The sequence below is a fragment of the Morus notabilis genome, unplaced genomic scaffold (assembly GCF_000414095.1).
Source record: "Morus notabilis unplaced genomic scaffold, ASM41409v2 Scaffold194, whole genome shotgun sequence".
NCBI lineage: Eukaryota > Viridiplantae > Streptophyta > Magnoliopsida > Rosales > Moraceae > Morus > Morus notabilis.
The window spans coordinates 2,432-24,452 of NW_010357941.1; the positions used below are offsets into that span (position 1 = coordinate 2,432).

General features: G+C 36.0%; 4 protein-coding genes across 6 annotated transcripts; 2 read left to right on the forward strand and 2 right to left on the reverse strand.

Annotated features, from left to right (window-relative positions):
• The first annotated feature begins 635 nt into the window (after positions 1-635).
• Positions 636-6,561, forward strand: LOC21386284 (DEAD-box ATP-dependent RNA helicase 39). Of its 3 annotated transcripts, none has more exons than XM_024177245.1 (10): positions 636-1,268; positions 2,038-2,133; positions 2,218-2,406; positions 2,625-2,765; positions 3,476-3,616; positions 3,942-4,084; positions 4,847-4,976; positions 5,096-5,144; positions 5,633-6,096; positions 6,481-6,561. In XM_024177245.1, the coding sequence occupies exons 1-9, from the start codon at positions 705-707 to the stop codon at positions 6,088-6,090; spliced, it is 1,911 nt and encodes a 636-aa protein (XP_024033013.1). In that variant the 5' UTR covers positions 636-704; the 3' UTR covers positions 6,091-6,096; positions 6,481-6,561. The 3 variants fall into 3 exon arrangements, with proteins under 3 accessions (XP_024033013.1, XP_024033014.1, XP_010089424.1); XM_024177246.1 differs by lacking the exon at positions 6,481-6,561 and adding an exon at positions 6,442-6,467; XM_010091122.2 differs by lacking the exon at positions 6,481-6,561 and having other exon boundaries at positions 5,633-6,432.
• A 1,911-nt stretch (positions 6,562-8,472) lies between these two features.
• LOC21386286 (DEAD-box ATP-dependent RNA helicase 39) lies at positions 8,473-10,542 on the reverse strand. Its single transcript, XM_024177244.1, has 4 exons — positions 10,291-10,542; positions 9,412-9,600; positions 9,124-9,264; positions 8,473-9,020 (listed from the first exon to the last, which is right to left on the reverse strand). Exons 1-4 carry the CDS (start codon positions 10,540-10,542, stop codon positions 8,847-8,849), a joined length of 756 nt encoding a protein of 251 aa, XP_024033012.1. The 3' UTR covers positions 8,473-8,846.
• A 3,124-nt stretch (positions 10,543-13,666) lies between these two features.
• Positions 13,667-15,718, reverse strand: LOC112095381 (hypoxanthine-guanine phosphoribosyltransferase). The gene is made up of 3 exons (XM_024177257.1): positions 15,355-15,718; positions 15,080-15,244; positions 13,667-13,868 (listed from the first exon to the last, which is right to left on the reverse strand). Exons 1-3 carry the CDS (start codon positions 15,652-15,654, stop codon positions 13,770-13,772), a joined length of 564 nt encoding a protein of 187 aa, XP_024033025.1. The 5' UTR covers positions 15,655-15,718; the 3' UTR covers positions 13,667-13,769.
• A 4,405-nt stretch (positions 15,719-20,123) lies between these two features.
• Positions 20,124-21,702, forward strand: LOC21412777. Its single transcript, XM_024177258.1, has 4 exons — positions 20,124-20,262; positions 20,355-20,667; positions 20,766-20,918; positions 21,333-21,702. The coding sequence occupies exons 1-4, from the start codon at positions 20,206-20,208 to the stop codon at positions 21,608-21,610; spliced, it is 801 nt and encodes a 266-aa protein (XP_024033026.1). The 5' UTR covers positions 20,124-20,205; the 3' UTR covers positions 21,611-21,702.
• The last annotated feature ends 319 nt before the right edge of the window (positions 21,703-22,021 follow it).

The window sequence follows — 22,021 nt, forward strand, 5'->3', positions numbered from 1 at the left end:
TTTAGGATAATGTAATAGTTTTTAGAAAAATTGTGATAGAGATTTGAGAGATTGAGATAGATTGAGAGAAATTGAGAGAGATTGACAGAAATTGAGAGGGATTAAGAGAGTTTGAGTGAGAAAAATGTGTGGGGGATTGAGGGTATTTATAGGAAAATTTTTTGGTTAAAAAATTGATTTTTTTTTCAAAAAATTCGGGGTGCAACGGCTACTTTTGAAATCGGCGGGTCGGGTTTAGGTGTGTTCGGGCGAGTTTGGGCAAAAAACTAGCCGTTGTACGTGTTTTCGGGCAAAATTCGGGTCGGGCACCAACGGTCAGAATTTTGACCTTTTTCGCGATTTTCGGGTCGTCGGGCGGGTCAGGCATTCAGGCAAATCGGGCTTGGCCGGAAAAATTCAAAAAAAACTCCGGCAGACGGCGATTGATGGCGCCTATACGGCGATAGGCTCCGGTGAAATGCCCAAATTCAAACTGCCCGAACCTGAGTCTAAAATACTATTTTAGACGGGCCGACATATGAGCCTGCCCGCCGCACCTAAAAAATTCAGGCAACGGGCCGGTCCGCCGGCCCAAAGTTCAAATCACAAAAGGTCATCCGACACATATAAAACCCACTGTCTCAGGAAAAAAAAAAAAAAAAACGATAAGCTTCACATCAGAAGCACCCTAACTCACATTTCAGCAGAAAAAATTCAACTCCAAAATGCAATTAGCGATGGGAGGTGCAACTGCAAAGACGCTTCTCACCATTTCTCTCTCCTCGCACCTCTCTTCCTTATCCCGTTTCTCGGCAGCCAAACGCTTCTCTCTCCTCAGACCGCCAAAACCCACGAGGATTTATCCGGGGTTTCGGCCTCTCCGCACTTCCGCAACCACAACCGAAACCGAAACCGTCGACACCGATGACACAATTCAGCCGCTGAAGCACTCAATCCTTCTCGAACGGCTGAGGCTGAGGCACCTCAAGGACTCTGCAAAACCCCAAGAAACCAAAACCTCAACAAAGAAGAATTCGGATGAGAATGTTGGGTTGGAGAAGTTAAAGGAAAGTGGTTATGGTGATAAGAAGAAGCAGAAAGTGGTTGGGAGTTTTGAGGAATTGGGTCTGAGTGATGAGGTTATGGGAGCTGTTAGAGAGATGGGAATTGAGGTTCCTACTGAGATTCAGAGCATTGGGATTCCCGCTGTTTTGGAAGGGAAGAGTGTTGTGTTGGGTTCTCACACTGGGTCTGGCAAAACTCTAGCTTACATGCTGCCTCTTGTTCAGGTACTTTTTTTTTTCTTTTTTCTTTTTCTTATGAAATTGTGTATTTCATTTCTTTTAATTTGCCATTGGTGTTAATGGGATTTTGGAAGTTGGTTTTTCTGCTTGATATTTTTTATTTTTTTTTATTTTTTTTGTATTTTAGATTATCTTCAATACAGATGGTAGTAATGTCTATGCATTATTTTTCAAAACCAAAAAAAGAAGTTTATAGATGACATATTTAAGATGTTGTTTTATTTTGTACTCCAGTGTAATACTATTTTATATGTTATGTGTATTTTTTGTCATAAATTTTAAGCTTTGGAACTTGTAAAAGAAAAATTTTTGATTCCTAAATAAATTGAAAATGACATCTTTGTGGTTACCAAGTAAAAAAATTAACACTAACTGATACAACCAAATGCAAAAATGTGGCATATCCTAAATGTGATATCAAGGATGGCATTGTGTTCGGGAATGTTTTCTTTTCTTATCCCAAATGTTAAATTTTGGCGTTGGCATAAAACTTTGTTATTGCATTGGAGATGCTACAGTTCATTTGTTGAATTTTTGAAATTGTCTATTTGTCTGGACTTATTAAGTTTGTGTTAGTCTATATTCCCAACTTCCACTTTTATCGGTTTTTAAATTGCTATCAATTTATCCACTTCCATAAGTTTCACAAGTTTTCAGGATTAAAATATATGAAAGATGTTAAATTCTATTGTTTTTGGCTAAGGTACACCTAGTATAGATTGGAGAACTGATGTTAATATTACATATCTTTCAGTTGATGAGACAGGATGAGGCAATGTTTGGTATGCTAATGAAGCCAAGGCGTCCCCGAGCTGTTGTGCTGTGCCCCACAAGGGAGCTCTCTGAGCAGGTTCTTGTGTATATCCTTGTAATTTCATAACAATAGACCATATGGACTCTGGCTTTGCAATTAACAATCTGCGGGCATTTTCAGGTGTTCCGAGTTGCCAAGTCCATCAGCCATCACGCACGGTTCAGGTCTACTATGGTAAGTGGTGGTGGCCGATTAAGACCGCAGGAAGATTCGCTGAATGGTGCAATCGATATGGTGGTTGGAACCCCTGGCAGGATTCTTCAACATATTCAGGATGGGAACATTGTTTATGGTGACATAAAATATGTGGTGAGTATCCTTCTATATCAGTGATTATACATTTTGATAGCCCCGTTCATTTCACCAATTCGAGTTTTGCTACAGTAAAAAGCTCTTAGAAACAATTACATCTAACTTTTTTGTTACAGTAAAAGGCTCACACATAAAGTCACATCTCAACTCGAATCAGCGAACTAAACAGGCCCTTAATACTTTTGATTTCATTCTTATTGTAAATCTCTTGGTAGGTGTTGGATGAAGCAGATACTATGTTTGATCATGGTTTTGGACCTGACATTCGTAAGTTTCTTGGCCCATTGAAAAATCGTGCATCAAAACCCGATGGGCAAGGATTCCAAACAGTTTTGGTCGCTGCAACGATGACAAAGGTAGATAGACTTTTGTTTTCATCTAGTAGAGTGGGTGTCTGCAAATTTGAATGAAAAGTTCTGTGTTATGCAGTTCTTCTATGGTGGCTTTATTTTACTTTTGTCTGTGTGGTTATGGATACATCATACATCTATGAAAGTGCTAGTGTTTGCTCAATGTAAATGACACTCAGACTAATTGAAAATTAGACATCATCTGTAAAACTTTATCCACTTTTTGGGGTCGTAAAAATGGAAAATATGCCCAAGTTTTTGGAAAATAAACAATATAAGTTCATGTATTCTAGAACAGAGATTTTTCTTTTGAGCCCCCTTTTTTTTCCCCAATTTTACAGTCCTGTCATTTTGAAAGTCTTCATATTATCTACATATGTTTCACTTCACAACAAAGCATAAAGAAGCCCAAATTGCGGAGATTCCATATTTGGAATCATTAAAGCATGTCAAATGATGTTAATCTATCTGGTTTAATTGTACTCATGAAACACTTCCTTTAGTATTCTCCAATGCTGAAATATTCAAATTGGGTAATCAGCTGATAGGAGACTTAACTGAGATTGAAAGAAGTTGATATTGCATTATAGGGTTCTACGTCTAATTGTAATGTCATGGTTTCTAGTACTTATCTTATGTGACTACAAATTGATATTCTTCTGCACAAGTTTTGTTCTTTAGTCAGTAGGGTGGTTGACCTTTGGGAGGTTTTGCAGGCAGTGCAAAATCTAATTGATGAGGAGTTCCAAGGGATTGTACATTTGCGGACATCAACATTGCATAAAAAAGTTGCATCTGCTCGTCATGATTTCATTAAACTTTCAGGCTCTGAAAACAAGCTGGAAGCATTACTACAGGTCCAATGTTGCGCACCATATATGATTTCTTTTGTTTTCTTTTTTGTTTATCAATTAGTGACTATTTTTGTATAAAGATAAGAAACTCATAATAGCAATGTGTAGCACTATACAATACTGTGTTATTTATCCTGTGAAGAGCATCTTCAGTTTATAGTTTGGTATTCTTAATGATAGATGCTTTTGTATGTATCCAGTATGAAACATGAAGAGCTCTTTAGTTCGACTATTTATGTGGACAAGAAAAAGCATTTGTTAGTTGCTTTGTATTGCATCAGTCTAACAGTGGGAGCTTTATTTATTTATGTTTTTGGGTGGAAAGCAGGTTTTAGAGCCTAGTTTGGCAAAAGGAAACAAAGTAATGGTATTCTGTAACACACTTAATTCCAGTCGTGCTGTCGACCACTTTCTCAGTGAAAATCAGACATCGACTGTCAATTATCATGGCGAGGTGCCAGCAGAACAAAGGTAAGACCAAGACAGAACATTATAACATATTATCTCCCCAGCAAACTAAACCCCCTTTTCCATTTCATTCCCAATCCAGATGTTTGTCTTTGTACAGTTGTGACTTGTGAAGGCAATAATTTGTGATATACGTTTCTGTTGTAAACCATAGAATGGTTTTAGCACCAATAGACCATTTCGAAGTTCTGCTGAAAATTATCTTAAAATTCTATTTATGAAGTCTTTCTCCTGCTTTGTATCATCCTTTTTGCGTGTATGCTGCTTTTCTAACTCGCCTGGCTATTACATCAGATTTGAACTTGAAATTAATTTATCCTGCTTGGAATACTTTTTCCTTAAATTACCTAGATATAGGCATTATTTAAGTACAATTTGTTATGTTTACGCTTTAGGTTTTTAGAAAGTATCCATTTCAAATGCTTTTTTGGATTTTGCACTTCTTGTAAAAGGGATATTTGTGAACATTCGCTGCGATCAGCTATGCTCCATTAGAATTCCTTCTAAGCCTCAAATTTCTTTCTTTAAAAAAAAAAATAATAAAATTAAAAAGAAAATCTTTTTTCTTCTATGTTCTTCCTATGCAAAAAGCAAAGTATCGTTTTACTTTATTCAAAAACAAAATGACAATTGACTTCTAGTTCTAACGTGGTTGAACTGTCTTCATTGAATCAAAGCAATCTAAATTCAAGAGAGAAGAGCTGATTAATGTGAAGATTTTGATGTCCCATTTTAGTATTTAACATCCTATCATTTGAATTACAGGGTTGAAAACCTCAAAAAGTTTAAGACTGAGGATGGAGATTGCCCCACACTGGTCTGCTCAGACTTGGCTGCAAGGGGGTTGGACTTGGATGTAGATCACGTCATCATGTTTGATTTTCCATTGAACTCTGTAAGCATCAGCTTCTTGTTGGGTCAATTTTTGTTCAAGTTTTTTCACTTTCAGTTTTTCTTTTAATCCTAATCATTTCTGCTTTAAAAGCTCAACCTTAATCTCTATTTATTTTTTAGATTGACTACCTTCACCGTACTGGAAGAACTGCTCGTATGGGTGCAAAAGGTGCAACAACTCTTTTTCTTGAATTTCCTTCTTATTCCTATTTTCTTGAGCGAGCATACAACAAAGGCATTGTAACTTTAATAATCTCTGCCCGTCCTATTTTTACCTACCCCGTGAAGTTGGAAGGCCCTCTTAAATTGTAGGTATCGATTTAGGGGTAAAGAAATGATTTACCTTGTCTAGGAGAAGATAAATAAAGTATGAAAAGAGGACCTGAGACTTGCTCTAAATTCATGGTGTGCATTGTGAAAATTAGATTTAAAAGCATGAAAATTATCTAATATTTTAGCTTCTCAAGCTACATCTTCCTATGTTAACAAGCAAATATTTCTTTGGATGGTTTTTCCTGTTCATTTTTTTCGTAGTCCTTCCTTTTGTTGGCTAAATTCGTGCAATGGCATTTGCTATTAGCAGTGCAGCATGGCTAAGCCTTTTTTAAGTGACTGTTTTCCATAAATGTTAAATTAATACATTTCTTCCTTTTGCAGGGAAAGTGACAAGTTTGGTTGCTAAGAAGGACGTTGCTTTAGCCACCCGAATTGAGGAGGCGATGAGGAAAAATGAAAGTTTGGAATCTCTATCTGTAAATAGTGTGCGGCGGGACATTGCCAGGGCCCGAATAACTGAGCAGAAGGGGAAAAATGAAAAATTAATTAAAGTTGCAAAGCAGAGAAGCAGAGATTCAGCAAAATCATATCAGGATCAAGGAGTGAAATCCAAAAAGGCATCTGGTCCAGCTAAATTTGCAAAGGCAAGCGTTAAGGTATCGAAAACAGTAAAGCTCTCCGGTGCAAGTAGCTCAAGAAAATCTTCTTCGAGTGCAAGGAAGCAAGTAGTGAACAAAGGATCCAGTGCGGCAAAATCAACTTCTTCAAAATTAAACGTTGTCGGGTTTAGGGGGCGGAATTCTTGGTCAAATAAGAAAGAACCAGCAATGGCCAGATGATTGTAGGTGAGTTTTGGCTTAGTTTATGATTGATTGCTTATCAAATTTGCAGTTACCATGTAAGTTTGGCATCCAAAATTATCTTTGTAATATTCATACAAAATTTTCCCTGCATCAAATTTTAGTGATATTCATTCACTTGGTGGGTTCTGAATACAAATATTCAAACGAAATATGTTGCTATTCACCAGTTCATCCATTGAGACCTCTGAGAAGGATATGTCTCAAGAAAATCCGAGGACGATAACAATGTGTCGATAGAGTAGTAACAACAAGAACAAATTTGATATATACCTATCCATATGTATAATATATAATATATATAAAACTGAAACTGGCTTTCCCTCGTAGCCTACTTCCAGGTTAGTAATAAACGCGGACTTTTGGCAGGTGTGACAACATTCCCTTCCGAGTCATAGATTATGACACCAGAAAAGTCGGGCAGTTGGCACTTTCCACCCATCAGTATGTTCTTCTGCCAAACCGAGACTTCTTGTTCATCGCTAGCATCCGTGCTTCGTTCGATATTTCCGTGTTGAATGTGCATAACAGGATCATCGGTGTCGGGTTCATAGCAAGCTCTCCATTCACGCCATCTACGCGAGTGCGAGGCGCACATGAACAGCGCCATGGCGCACAGGAAAAGGGTCATCCCTCCCATGCCAAGTTGAAACGTGTTTGTACTTTGTGGGTTGTGGGAGAAGAGAGGAAGCTGGCGAGCCATTGAGGTGATATGATACGCATGATATGGTTAAATACAATATATATAATGATAATCCAAATGGGAGGAGTTGGATTTTGAGGATTTGTTAACAGTTTGCGTAAGAGAGTGGTTTTGGTGATCTTTGACTTCCTTCTCTCCTTTCCGTTCTTAATGTTAGTTATGCTGATGATTATCTAGTTCATGGATCCTTTTTGAGTAGGTGATCCATCTCTCTCTCCCTGGACGACAACTCCACCACCTATTCCGATTAATTATTGAGAAATAAGTAAATCAATGTGGTCATTTTTAGCTATTTAGGCTCTGTTAAAAAAAAAAATTAAAAAAAATACAAAGAATCCCGAGAGAATTCCAAAAATACCCTCATAATTCCTTTCAATTTACGGCCGAGGTATCAAGCTTATTTGATTGACGTATCAAGCCATATTTCAGTACTATATCCCCTAGTCACGTTGCTCTTATTGAGATAACTAATCAAACTGATCGACCAAAGTAGACAGAAAATGGGATTCATCCTACTCACATAGTGCTATCTGACGTATGCGAGTACTTCGTTCATTTCGCAGATTCGAGTTTTCAATTCAAGCTGAGATGTGACATTTTTTTAGAGCTTTTCACTGTAACAAAAAAAGTTAGATGTGACATTTTCTGTGAGTTTTTTACTGTAGAAACCTAAAACTGAAAATTTGAATCGGTGAAATAAACGAGGCCGAAGATTTATCTCATAAAAACGCCCATATATTAAGGTATTACCCTATGGGCGTTCCCTTAAACAGTTTGTACATGAATTATCAAGGCCAATTGTAAAAAATAAGCCCACATTTAAAACTTATGTTAATAAATAACTAATTTACCAATGTACAAAAATTAATAGGGTCTTTTTATGTTTTGAATTTTTTACTTTTCAATTATATCTTTTTTTTCTCTCTCTCTCTCTCTCTCTCTCTCTCTCTCTCTCTCTCTCTCTCTCTCTCTCTCTCTCTCTCTCTCTCTCTCTCTCTCTCTCTCTCTCTCTCTCTCTCTCTCTCTCTCTCTCTCTCTCTCTCTCTCTCTCTCTCTCTCTCTCTCTCTCTCTCTCTCTCTCTCTCTCTCTCTCTCTCTCTCTCTCTCTCTCTCTCTCTCTCTCTCTCTCTCTCTCTCTCTCTCTCTCTCTCTCTCTCGCTCTCGTTTGTCGGTATGCTCTCTCTCGTTTGTCGGTATGCTCTTCTCTCTCTCATCACCAATCGTAACTTTACTAATGTACGATAAATACTTTTTAATTATGCTCATAAATCTAGAATTTATCGTACGGTAGATCCAGGATTTACCATTAGCACACATATTGTGTTATTCGTAAATCTTGTATTTATAGTGTAAATCTAAGTTTTACCATATAAGATTTACTATCAGAACACAATTCCTATTCTTTTGTAAATCTTCAATTTGCACTGTAAATCTAGAATTTACTATGATCAGTAGAGATAACACTAGTTTTTGAATCCCATTCGTGAAATTTCAAACATCAAACCCGACTGAATGTAACTAGTCCCGGCAAGGAATGATTGCTAACAACATGCAAAGCCTTATAAAATGGAAATGGGACCATGCGAGCTCCATTGATTCAGCATAAGCAAACAAAGAACACTGATCAAAATCAAGAAGAAAGACCTAAACTTGCCAATTGTACAAATTTAATTTATTTCGGAACGACATTGGTCTATATGTCGTGACAAATTGTACCGTACTGTAAAAACACTCTTATGCAGTACAATTCGTGACAATGCGTCAAAGGGTACAAAAAGCGAACACTAGTTTGTATTCAACAAATATCCAACTTCCGGCCTGATAAATTTCAGCTACTATGATAAAATCCAACTAAAGGTATAAATCTCGGTATGTCAGTATCTAACTGAATAAGCAAAAAAATTACAACTCGCGAAGCCCTCTAGAATGGACTCCCGGCAAGAATAAAAATGAAATGAAGTCACTGATGGAAGTTCGACTGGGTTCGATGCTTCGGCATAAACATACGAAAAAGTTGAATACAACGAGATCCTCATGAAGATGGCTGAAGAGAGTGGACGACCTCTTCAGCTTTTTTCTTTAGAGCTTCTGGTGACTCGAGGAGATGAAATGCTTCTGTTTGGTCTATTTCAACTGTTATCGCGGCAACTTCTGCGTGACTACTTTCAAGATGCTCCACAAGGGAAGATAGATCTTCACGTAGAACCTAGAATTTTATGCAAATATAGAAACTCAATAAAACTAACAAGCGGTCCCTAAAAATGTGTGAAAGAATTCCAAAACTAAGATGACAGACCAGTCTCCCGCACCTTTGTTATCATTGAAGTAACCAAAATAGTTTGTACACTTTGATCATTAGAGTTTGATGCATGTTCCTTTAGTGGACTCAGGAATTTCTGAATCTCAGGACCTAAGCCATGATTAAATATATCATCCACCTCATCGAATACCTATTAAAAATCAATGTCATCATTCAATATAGTACAAGACATAAAAAGAATTTCAAGTCTAACAAAAGAGACAAGAAGACTTCTACATCCGAGGAAAATTGAGAACTTTGGTACTAATTGAACTAAACAATGCACAAGGGAACTAACCAAGTATCTGATTTCATTAGGGACAACGCTACCCTCCTCTATTTTCTGAAGCACTTCACCAGGTGTTGTAACCAATAGGCCAACTGAAGCATCCGATGCATCTTCCTGAACGTTAGACTCAAGTTGACCATCCTCCACTGTAGTCTTCGACTTCACAGGTTTGAGAAGGAACTTTACCACAGTAAGGAGCTGCAGAGCCCATTAATGTCAATCCCAGGCATTTCATAAATACTCGGAAAATCACAATGCACCCAATTTCATCGCTCCATAAATTTAAGCATTAGCGTGAGGAATCAGAGAAGAAATTACTTTATGAAACCTGATAACAAATATACACAGTAAATAATGCCCATTCATTCATTTCAAAATAGTAGGCTTCTTTTGGAATTTGAGGAATGTATTAATAAAGACAATTCTTACCGCACCAACTAACAGGACAAGTTTTGTTTCACATACGTTTTCAAGGCAAAATCACAGTTTTTCTTTCTTTCTTTTTTTTAATTTTATGGCCACTTAAACAGAAACAGAAATGACAAACCAAAAAGCATAACAAATACATCTCATCAATTGACATACGACTTGCATCGAAACATAGAATATCTCTTATGACAAACTTTACATGGACATTTTTTTTAATGACAAAGTCAAGGCCATATTTTCTCAAACGAACTTCATTTGTGTCGCCACTCAGTGTCACTCAAATACATATATCATCATAAAATAGAAATCATTCACAAAGCAAAGGGCAGAACACTTACAAGTGGGAATCAATTACGTATAACAAAGCAAAAACGATCAATTTCAGCAAAAAAACAAAACAAAACACGACCCAGAAAAAGGAAGCACAAGTGCACAACAAAAACACAAAATCTGGATTACCTGAATCAAAGGCAACAAGTAGGTTAAGACCCCAAGAGTGAAAGACCCAACAGACTCATTATGAGAAGTGAGAACCAAACTCTTCCCTTTCAAGATTGGAGGAATCCCAGCACAGTGAATCTCCGCAGGAAACAGAATACCCAGCTCCTTAACAGCCTCAGTCAGCCGCTGGCCCACACCCAGATGCCGAAAACTCGCCAGCTTCGCCTCATTCATCTCCTTATAAGAAATGGGTTTCTGCGGGAGAACCATGTCGCTTCTGGGGTTCGGTTGTTTGTCGACGTTGTTCAGACGAGTGGTGGTTTCGATGGTGATGTGGGCGATTCCGGTGGAAGAGAGAAACCTGCTGAGACCGAGAAGAGAAGTGTCGGGGTTCGTGGGTGATCGGCGGGGAAGGTTCGAGTGGCGAAAACAGAGTTTCAGAAGAGCTCTTGCTGCTGTTGATGTTCCTCTCATGGCTTTCCTCGCCTTCGTCGCCGCTGCTTTGCCGGTTCGGTTTGTTTTCTTCCTTCTACTCTCTTCGCTCCGAGTGAGGTGTATGGAGGTGTTGATTTGTAGCGCTTGTTTATGTTGGGCCTAGAGTAGGCCCAAGTGGAGATGAGAGTACTTGGAGGTTCATGGGAGAAAGGTGGTGGAGGGAAACAAGGAGAAAGGCACAAGTATTAATTTTTATATGTTATTTTTAATTAATATTTTGTTTAGTTAAATAATTATATTAATTAAAATGATATTAATTAAAAATAATAGGTAAAAATTCACACTCATACGCCTGTTCAGTTCGCTGATTCAAGTTTTTTACGGTGAGAGTTTTTTACTGTAACAAAAAAGTTAGATGTGACTGTTTCTGAAAACTTTTTACTGTAACAAAATTTAAATCGGTGAAATAAATGGGGGTAATTTCAGCAACTTCTTTAAGGGTAATTTAAAAATGGCTGGAAGTTTTGAGAATGAAAATAATGAACAGAATAAAAGTGAATTTCTTCTTTAAAAAATAATAATAATAAAAGTGAATTTTTAAACTACCATGTCTCACCTCTCCCTAAATCCCGCGACCATAGGACTCAATCGACGGGCTGCCTTATCATGGCGACAGGGGACAAAGAAGGCTTGCCACGTCACGACAAGGCTCGTGACATTATCGCGAACTCGAATCTCATTTTCTTCTCTATCTAGAGATCCTTTATTGGTGGTGGTAGTCACATTAGGGTTAGTTTCAAATCTAGAGTAATGGAAAACTTTACACAATTAACTTTCAATTTGGGTATTTCCTTTTCCAATTTGAGGTAAATAAAAACTTATATTTGGTGATAAAAATTGATAAATTATATTTTTATTACATGAATGATGAATTTACTAGGTAAATAATATATCTATTAACAATGGATTGAAAATATTGAGTAAATAATACCTTTTCTAATAAATAAATTGATAAATACTGGGTAAATAATGATTTTTTAGGTATAAAAAGTAGTAAACAAAGTATTTATTTAGTATAAAATTGTTAAATGCTAGGTCATCAAACGGCAACTTCGGAGGGGCATCTTAACTTCCAACTGTTAGGGCTGTAAGAAATCACCCTGAACCCGACGAACCCGGCTGAGCCGAGCCGATCCTACTCGAAAATCAAAAATCACGGGTTTCCAATTTTTTATTTAATTTTCAGTTTTAATTATGCCTAACCCGCACTGCGCGGGGTGGGGTTACATGAACCCGAGGTAACCCTACCCGGCCGAACATGTTCAAAGTAGGTAAAACAATGTCCAACACTTCAAATTCTTACTTTCATAAGTTTATAGGCTTTATGCTTTTAAACTGTTAACTTATTTATGTTTTGGATTCACGGTTTGTGTAAAAAATACTTGTATGCCATAGTTGTTGAATTAGGACATTCTTTATTTATATTGGAAGTGTTTGATTTCAAAGTGAGTGTTTTAATTGTTCACCTTGCATTTAGACCTCATTTTGAAGGAAATACATGTTCTGTTTGATAATGGTTTCTTTTGTAACAAGCACAGATTAATTGACTAAAAATTGATTAAAATTGATGAAATCATAGATTAAAATTAGTTTTCACCAACCCGACCCTACCCGAGGTCACCCGAAAAGTTGTGGGTTTGTAGACTTAAGAGAGTGTCACGATCTAAAATTTTCTCAACCCACACTGATCGAGTAGGCTCAATTTTTCGACTCAACCCTACCCTACCCAGCCGATTTACACCCCTACCAACTGTTATTGAGGTCTAGGTCCAACCATATCATCATACCTAAATATATAAATGCTCAACTCAAAACGTCAAATCCCGCTTCATCAAACCTGACAAGACTCCCGACCTTCATCGGCAAGCAACAATATCTCACAATATCTTTCCAAAGCTGCCTACAAGGAAGGCATATTAGCCTTTTATACAAGCAAATGATGAAATAACTAGGCTGGCAACTTAAATGACATAAACATGAAGGACAAAACAGAAGATATTAAAGCCTAGTTAATTTTACGAATTTAAGTTTTTAATTTGAATTAAAATGTTATATTTTTTAATAATTTTTAATTATAATTAAAAAAGTTAAATGTGACATTTAACTGTAAAAATTTAAAACTAAAAATTCAAATCGATAAAATGAACGAAGCTTAAAACTTCTCAATACCGTTAGGGTCACTAATTTTAATCTCAATTCTTATACCAATTTTTAAATTATCATCATTTTTTTAATAAATATTTAAAAGATTATCATGTAAATTAATAACTCAATAACTCCAAAATTGGTATAAAAGAATTAGAAAGATCCGTGCGCTTTCAATGCCAGAGCCAGATGAACGATAAGACGCTGGAGATATCTATCTTTTTCTGATTGATTTGTTGAAGTGGGCTACGCTTGTAAACTTCGTTCTTCATGTACACTATTAACTCACTTTAATAGATGTGTTGTTAATTTTTTTCTTTTTTAATTTGCGGGAAACAAAGGAAATAATAGGGGGATAACGGATTTGGGCGCTTTTGTTTAGTCCACGTGGAACTTACAATATACTGGTTTTTGCTTAGAAAAAGAAAAAGAAAAAAGAAAAATACACAATATAGCATATTTAATACAAAAAAGTAGAGGCCCTTTAATACAAAAAATTTTAAATTACAACCCGACTTTTTTGAAGCAGTATTTCTCTTAAGAAAATAAAATGTTCAATTGGCATAATCGCTTCTTTCAATCTTTTTGATAAAATGGTTAATTAAACCAACATCAACATTAAAAATTTCTCATATAGTTCATAAATTCTGGTTTTAGAATTGGCTTCTAGCACCATGTAATCTCAAAAAATAAAATAAAATAAATAAATTGGTATAATTGATTCTTCCGATGTTTTCATAAAACGGTTAATTAAACCAACATCAACATCAAAATTTCTGATGAAGTTCATAAAAAGTGACAAGGAAAATTCAACTCTGAGTATTTGAGCACGGTCTCAATCGATTTGGAAATTCAAATCACTTGTAATGTTCAGGTTTCAAAACACCAACATAAGGCAGATTCCTGTATAATTCGGCAAAGTCCATCCCATATCCCACAACAAAGTAATCTGGACACTGCAAGACAGATTAAAGACAAAAAAAGGTATGAAATGTCATTGTGTGGTAGTAGTGGTCATATGCGACACCAAGACAATTATGGAGACATTTAGTTCGTGGATTAAAATCATGAGATTAGAACAATTTTTGAATTACGTATATTTTTTGTAAGAAAAAATACTGTAACGAACAACGAATTATGATTCAAATCGGGGTACGAATCCCCCAACCAAACAACTCCTATATGTTTCGGCAAAAGAGTGGATGCATAAAAATCAAAATGATGAATTGCTCGTGTTAATTCATATAACAAAAAGTACACCCTGCTTTCTAGCATATTTTTCTCCATTTTGGTCCTTTGTTCCTAAAATGCTTTATATTTTTGGGAAATTGCAATTGAAATTTGCTTTTTAAACATTAATCATGATGAAATTAAAGTAGGGGTGTTAAAAGCTTGCAAATAACCAATTCACTCAATCCAATCCAATCTACAAAGTGTGAATAGCCAAATAAGTGCATATTGGATCAGATGGAATTTGTTAAAAATGGGTTAAATTCGGATCGATTGTTGCTAATGTAAAAAGTAATTAGTCAAAACGGTCCGCACTAACTATAGTTTATGTTTTTACGTGGAATTGTGAATCTTAGTTTTGTTATCACTTGTCTAAAGTGACAACGAATTTAATAATTTATGATCGGATTAGTTTTCATTTTTAATATCACTTCACTGTTTAAATTCGCAAGCATGTTGTATTTTTCAAAAGAAAATATTTTGGATAAGAAATTTTCAAAAAAAAAATCCAATTTTTGGGGACTAGATTCAAAACATAGGGGGAAAAAAAATCAATCCAATCTGCGTACATGATATCATATAGGATCATATGAGTATTGAATTGCAGATTGGATTGCACATGTCCAATGATTGGATTAGTTGGTTTGTTGAACACCGTAAAATTAAGATAATTTTTTTAATACCATTCTTAAGCAAACTTGTTATAATAATTGAACATTATAAGAATTAGAGAAATGTTAACGTTATTTTTTCTATTATTTTTTATATTTATTATTTGATAATAAATTATATTATTTAAACACAAAATAAAATAGGAGAGTCAATGTGTCAGTAAATTATAAACAAATAAATATAAATTATTATTTCTAATAATGCATAAATTTAGGGAGGGAAAACAGGAAAAAAAATAAATAAAGGGATAATCAAGAATCCCTACCTCAAATCCAGCATAAAACTTGCCCTGGCCAACAAGCTCAAACTGAACTTTTCTCCTCGCTGGTTTATCAAGAAAAGTACACACCGATACAGACGTCGCTCCTTTGGATTTCAAGTGCTCCACCAGACACGCCACTGTGCTTCCCGTATCCACAATGTCCTCAACCTGGCGCCAAAAAGTCCAAAACACCCTTCCAATTACCACCAAACACACCATCACATACATTTTCTCGAGAAACAAACAAACAAGCAGCTAAACTTCACATATTACGTTACCAGGATTACGTGCTTTCCCTTGACATCGAGCTTCAAACCGGAGGAGATTCTCGGTCGGCCGGAGGACTCGGTGCCGGAGCCGTAGGATTCGGCGCGGACGAAGTCGACGGAGACGGGAAGGCGGATGAGGCGGACGAGGTCGGCGAGGAAGAGAAATGCGCCGGTGGCAACGCCAACGACGGCGACGGAGGGAGGCGGAGAGAGGGCGGAGAGATCGGCAGAGATTTGGGAGGCGAGGGAGGAGACTCGGGCGGCGATCTGGTCTTGGGTCCAGAGAACCCTCTCTATGTGGGAATCCATGGAAATCTCTCTTGTTGTGATTCCGCTGACTCTTTGGGGTGTTTGTGTGTAGGTTTTTTCTGGCTTGGCCCTTTGGGCGCGAGTCCTATACATATGACTTGACTGAAGTATATAAAAAATGAAAATACTTTACAAACAAAATAAATTAAAATCCTTATGATAATTATTATGTAATTTTATAGACTAAAATATGAAAACCATTATAGAAATGGGAGTTTCTCACGTGCACCCATCTTTTTGGGACCGGTAGGCCTAGTAAAAATTTAATTTCTATTGGCTGTCATGTGTAAGGTGTACGATAACAGCATGTATTCAACCACATAGTATTTTTTCTGCTTGGTCTTTTGAATTCATCTTTCCTTGCTTTCTGTGCTGTCTTTTTTTCTCGTCGACAACTCTTCAGTGGACGCTGGAGCATCAGCACCACCTCCACCAACTTCAAGAAAACATGAGATTTAAGTAGTGTTTGATTATAGATTTAAAATTATAAATTAAAATTATTATTTTTTATTTATGTATATGTTTTTATAAAAAAAAATATATTATAACGCGTCATGTCATGAATTATGATACGAATTTTCATATCAAACACTCTTAAATAGTTCCTCTTTTTTCTCTTTTTCTGAAAAAATTTTGTTTGGCTTGGGATATGTCTGTCCAGATCCAAAAAAATTTCTCCTTTCAAAATCCGATCCTTACTAAAACGGTTGATTTCAAGTCTATGCCTTCGACACGAAGAGGCGCCTTTCAAGTCTCTGTGATACATTTTGAAAATATGGGTCCAATTTGATTTCCCGTTTTACCTTGTCGTCGCAAACAACAGAAGAATTATAGTTTTATTTTTTTTTCCCTCTATTTTTGCATGAATGTAAAATCAAAATTAAAAACCCAATTTTAAAGACGAAATTCTAGAAAAACTTTAGGGCTCGTTCACTTTGCGGATTCGAGTTTTCAATTCGAGTTGAGATGTGATATTTTCTGAGAGTTTTTCACTGTAGCAGAAAAAGTTAGATGTGACATTTTCTGATAACTTTTTACTATAAAAACTTAAAATTGAAAACTCGAATCGGTGAAATGAATGAGGCCTTACTCTTTTTTTCCTGAGCGAAGAAGGAAGAAGAAAGAAGAAAATGAAAAGAAAGTAAAGTTAAAATAAGAAGCATAGAGAGATAATTAAGGTCCGTTTAGTTCGCTAATTTAAGTTGATATGTGACTTTATGTAATAACATTTTATTTTAGTGAAAAAGTTCAATGTGATTGTTTTTTAAACTTTTTTTCTGTAACAAAATTTGAATTGATAAAATAAACGGAGCCTTAAAAAAAGTTAGGTTTTGAAAAGGGATGTGATGATTATTAGTGGACCCTACACTAAGTGTAATAATTGACAAAAGTTGATTGATTTTTAAAATGCTTTGTTTTATATGATACGTGTGCGTACACAAAATGCTGATATATCATCAGTTTTTTTTTTGTTTGAAAGAAAAGCTGCATTGTTATTAGATAATGTGATATCTGTACTTACAACAACATTATATACAAATGCACATGACACATCCCTAATGACTCAATAAGTGAACAGAGGCATGTCTGAGGTCCGAAAATGAAATATCTCGATACACTACTAAAGAGCACAATTAAGGCTCTAGTAAAAGAAACCCTTCCCGTCGAGATAAACTTTCGCGCTTTGGAAGGTATTACCAACCCCCATAACGAGGTGACATCAGCGACACAAAAAACTAAAACAATACAAGGCCAAACACACATCAGTGACTAACAACGAAATATAAACAAACTAAAACATAACGGTAGAAATATTAACACCTTATTACAAACACACAAATTAAAACAAAGAGAGTAAACACCAAAAGACATTGGTAGAGACTCTAATGACGCGCCGAGCACCACCACGGATGGGCAAGAGAGTCGTAACACAACACGCTACTCAAAGAAGACACCCAATCCACTTCCTCTGTCACCATCTTTGATCGCCGAACCAACCACCAGCCCCTTGAAGGAATCATCGATTTGAGGGAGCCATGCCCCAATGGGCTTAGATCTATCAGAGTAAGGATGCACCCAAGGATGGCAAGCCAAATGGATGTCGCGCCAATTGCCCCCAACCACTAGTCATCCCTCTCCCACCCACGAACTCGATGACATCATCCTGGAGAGATCCAAGCCGCCGCATCTGGTGACCCTCCCTTGGGGCCAGGAGTCTAGAGCATTGTCTTACGGCGACGCCAGACTCCGGCCCAGTGAAGCCTACAGTTAAAGCGGCGCATAATAAAAACAAAAAGAGAACTAAACCCTTTTTTACATCGTCATCAGTTTCTCAACCAATGAGATCATAGTCAAATAGTTTTTTAACTTGGTCGGCAGATAGTCCTAAAAAGATGGTATATGAGAGAAACTCCTTATAAAATTACTACACGAATTTTTGTTACTCTTTAAAAAATTCAGTTTAAAAGAACATGTCATTGCCATGTAGTGTAAATTTCACTTCATGAAATATATAAAGGTTTAGTTTTTTTATTTTTTTTATCCTCTTCCTTCATGGCAGAGAAGGTTCCTTTTTCTGAATTTGATTGGTACGTCTTTTTTTTTTTTTTTTAATTTAAAGTCCTAGATTTTTAGCATAAGGAAAAATATTAAAGAAAAAACTACATAAAATTCGTAAACATCTCTTGGGACCTGTTTATTTCGCCGATTCAAGTTTAGAATTTGAGTTTTGCTACAGTAAAAAGCTCTTAGAAACAGTCACATCTAACTTTTTTGCTACAGTATAAAAGCTCTCATATAAAGTCACATCTCAACTTGAATTAAAAACTCGAATAAGAGAACTGAATGGACCCTTAGACTCTGTTTGGTTCGTGCGTTTAAGTCAGTGATTCTAATTCATACTTAAATTTTTTGTAAGAGAACTATTTACATGAATTTTTTCTATTTAAATTTTTTGTGAGATAAAAACACTGTAGCAAAATTAAAATTACGAGTTAAAATATGTGTACCAAATAGGGGCCTTAAATTTGTAGCGCTATAACAACACAAATTTCAATCCATAACATCCTTTCTCTTTCAATTTTAAAGTTGCATGAAATTTTCTACTTCCTTTCCTATATTAGACGAAAATATGTTTACGTCACATGTCCTTTTTTTAGAAGTATTTAAGTAGAGCTTCAAGTTTGGGTTGGGATAAATGGGCTGGTCGTGACCCTAATTTTTTTGAGCTTAAGGCATGACAGGGTTGGGCCAACCTTATCTCTTTTGGCCCAACCCAAACATCATATTTTTAAATATGAGAAAGAGTAGAAAATATGCCAATATGAAAAGCTTAAGAAAGTATATAGGTCAATTTTTAGTTATATAAATTAATAGATCATAACTTGTCAAGTTATGGTTCATAACCAGATAAGTCATGGACAAACTTGTCAAGTTATGGTTCATAACCAGACAAGTTATGAACCATAACTTGTCAAGTTATGGTTCATAACCAGACAAGTTATGGACGAAAACAGTAATTTGGCCTATTTCTTAACTTATGTAAACTATTAGCCTATTAATTTTAATTCATTTCAAGTCTTGGCCTATTTTCCTCTTTCTCCCTTTAAATATTTGTTTAAAAATACCTTATAAAATTTTAAATCGGACCGAACTGATCATAAACTTTTTAACCATATCTAACGATTAGAAATAAACACTATTAATAGAAACCCTTACCAAAAAGTATCTCCTTAATAAACCACGCAAATAGTAGCTCTTCATTTTGTGAGTGTACTGTGTGCCAAATAAGATAATGATATAGTACACTCAATCTACTATATAATTTATGAAATTTGTACAAAAATGCTCACTTTACGTTGCATGAGATGAGAGTCACAATTGTTTTTAGTAAAGGAATCATAAAAAAATAATTAGAGATAATTTGTTATTACATAAAGACATTGTTATATATTTCTATTATTGAGTTAAGACATAATTATAATTTTTTTTATAAGTAACATAAATGAAATTTTCAAAAACTTTTAAGAGTAAAATTAATTTTTAAAAGTCAATGTGAAGGCTCCGTCACTTGCTATTTGAAATTCAATCTCTTCCTTCAAATAAGCTTACCCATTATCTTGTGTCTAATATTTAAGTGTCTTCATCAATTTAGGGCTATTCTGCATCATTTTGTTTTTAGCTTGCTTTTAAGGAATAATTTGCCATAATAATGTTTGTTTCATGTATTCGTGTATGATTCTGAATCATAATTCATAATTTTTTACAATATTTTTTTCTCATAAAAAACACACGTAAAATAAAAATGATTCTGAATACATGAACCAAACTATCTATAGAGACTTTATGAAACAATTATTTGTCTTCTTTTTGAAAAACGGTGCCGCTTTGTTCCTAGCCGTCCCTATAAAGGCGGCAAGAGCCAATGCCTTAATTTAAAACATTTTGGCGCCAAACTCCCAAATCAAAATCCCAAAAGAGTTTATTTGCTCACCCAAAAAAAAAAAAAAAACAAAAAAGAGAGACAGAAATCGCAAGGTAGGCCTGTAGGGAATGTCGACTACCATCTTCTTCATGGCCCTCCAATGCTGCCAATGCTCCACCATGCAAGTATTTCTCTCACATCTCTCTCTCTCTCTCTCTCACATTAACAATGTCCGTGAAATCTCCATTGATGTTGATGGCGATCTTTGATTGCGAAGGTGAAGCAGAGGAAGAAGAGCAGCAAGAGCAACAAATGGACATGCGTTGTCTGCAATCAGAAGCAATCGATTCGGAAGGTCTTCGCTCAAGGTCCCATGGCCAAGGACCTCCGTCTCTTCGTCCAGTCCTTCAACATGTCTCGCCAATTCCAAAACCATTCCTCATCATCATATGATCCGCCATTGGAGGACGATCCTCCGCTCCAACATCTTTCCCCCTCCGATGGCAAGAGGCCGCGCACCGATTGGACCGAATTCCTCGATCCCGATCACGAAATCTGTGAGGACATTGAACAAGGAGGAGTCGAACCAGGTGAGGAAAACTTTTTTTTTTTGGAAAATTAGGTTTTTGAAAATTGGGGGAAATTGAAAGAGGAAAACAGAAATTTCTAATTGGTATAGAGAATTCAGCAGAATGTGGTTTTGAGCTGGAGATTGTGACGGAGTTGCCAGAGGGATTGTACAAGAAAGCGAAGCTGAACAGGAGTGCTGATGGTGATGGTGATGAACTTTACAAACCTGTTTTCTCCAAGAGAAATTCCAACAAACGAGTGCTTTTTCAAGGTAATTGATCTTTGTTTTTGTTCATCCTTTATTTGATTTTCAAGGCTTTTCATACACAGATGATATATAATAATACGTAAGAACATAAGCATATATTCAAACCATTCACATGGGTTTACATTAATTAGAAGAAAAAAAGAATGAAGTTAAAGAAAGCAAAATGAAGATTTAGAATTAGTCAGAGTATTTTTACCAGAAGAAATGGTTCTGGTGTTTGGAGAGCGTAACATGACTGTGGAAATGAAAATCAAGAAGTCACAGAGAATGCTAGAACTGAAAGGCGAAAGCTAGTTCTGATTTCTGGGACTTGAAATTATCTTTTCAGAAGATTTTGAAAGTTTGAAATGGAAATTGTACATTTGACATTCGTAACTTCACAAGTTAATTGAATGGTTGACAAAGAGTCAAATCCAGAGAAGGAGCCAAGGATCCATGAGGAACATGACTTGACAACTGCCAAGGAGAACTCAAAATGGGGTCATTACAAGACTAGAGAGGATGTCCAGGAGTCAAGAAAATGTCAGTTCAAAAGGGGAAGAGAGGCTTCCAAATGGAGTGCCTACATAACCCAGGACGACGAAGACTACGACAAGGGCGCCAACTACCAAGCGGGTGATTTGAGCAATAAAATCTTCCGGCCTTTAACCAACGACGAAAAGATAGAAGATGAGATCCACCCTGATTTTCTTTGAACCTCTCTTCGGTTGGCTCTTTCAATTCTTCTGCCCTTGTTTAAATCAACTAGAACATAGAGGTTTCCTGAATTACACAGTGATATGGCAAAAGCGGCATAGTAGCTGAATAGATTTGTTCATGGTCAATTGGTCCATGACAACACTAGCAATTTTTTAGTTTTAATTCAAAATATTTTGCTTTAATCTAAAACCATATTCTCGGAAAAAACAGAACTGGTTTTCTTTTTCTAAGTTGAGTGAGAACGAGATCACTTCTTGCGTGGCTTAGTGCGTGTTGCACGCTATGGTGAACGTGTAGGTTCACATTCTAGATCAATTTTATCATTTATCCATGCATTTCGAAATGACAAGAACGTAAGGGGAAAAAAGAAAAGTGAAAATGAATAGACTGGAAGCATTTGAAATGCG

Excerpts from the sequence above, each read along its gene's own strand:
- LOC21386284 (XM_024177245.1), top strand. The coding sequence starts at position 705 with ATGCAATTAGCGATGGGAGGTGCAACTGCAAAGACGCTTCTCACCATT. Across the intron at positions 2,407-2,624 it reads ATGGTGACATAAAATATGTG|GTGTTGGATGAAGCAGATAC; the intron begins GTGAGTATCCTT and ends ATCTCTTGGTAG. Across the intron at positions 5,145-5,632 it reads TGCTCGTATGGGTGCAAAAG|GGAAAGTGACAAGTTTGGTT; the intron begins GTGCAACAACTC and ends TTCCTTTTGCAG.
- LOC21386286 (XM_024177244.1), bottom strand. The coding sequence starts at position 10,542 with ATGGTTCTCCCGCAGAAACCCATTTCTTATAAGGAGATGAATGAGGCG. Across the intron at positions 9,601-10,290 it reads ACTTGTTGCCTTTGATTCAG|CTCCTTACTGTGGTAAAGTT; the intron begins GTAATCCAGATT and ends TGGGCTCTGCAG. Across the intron at positions 9,265-9,411 it reads CTAATGAAATCAGATACTTG|GTATTCGATGAGGTGGATGA; the intron begins GTTAGTTCCCTT and ends GATTTTTAATAG.
- LOC21412777 (XM_024177258.1), top strand. The coding sequence starts at position 20,206 with ATGTCGACTACCATCTTCTTCATGGCCCTCCAATGCTGCCAATGCTCC. Across the intron at positions 20,263-20,354 it reads GCCAATGCTCCACCATGCAA|GTGAAGCAGAGGAAGAAGAG; the intron begins GTATTTCTCTCA and ends TTGATTGCGAAG. Across the intron at positions 20,919-21,332 it reads CAAACGAGTGCTTTTTCAAG|AGAAGGAGCCAAGGATCCAT; the intron begins GTAATTGATCTT and ends AGTCAAATCCAG.
- LOC112095381 (XM_024177257.1), bottom strand. The coding sequence starts at position 15,654 with ATGGATTCCCACATAGAGAGGGTTCTCTGGACCCAAGACCAGATCGCC. Across the intron at positions 15,245-15,354 it reads AGGGAAAGCACGTAATCCTG|GTTGAGGACATTGTGGATAC; the intron begins GTAACGTAATAT and ends TTTTGGCGCCAG. Across the intron at positions 13,869-15,079 it reads AGTTTTATGCTGGATTTGAG|TGTCCAGATTACTTTGTTGT; the intron begins GTAGGGATTCTT and ends TCTGTCTTGCAG.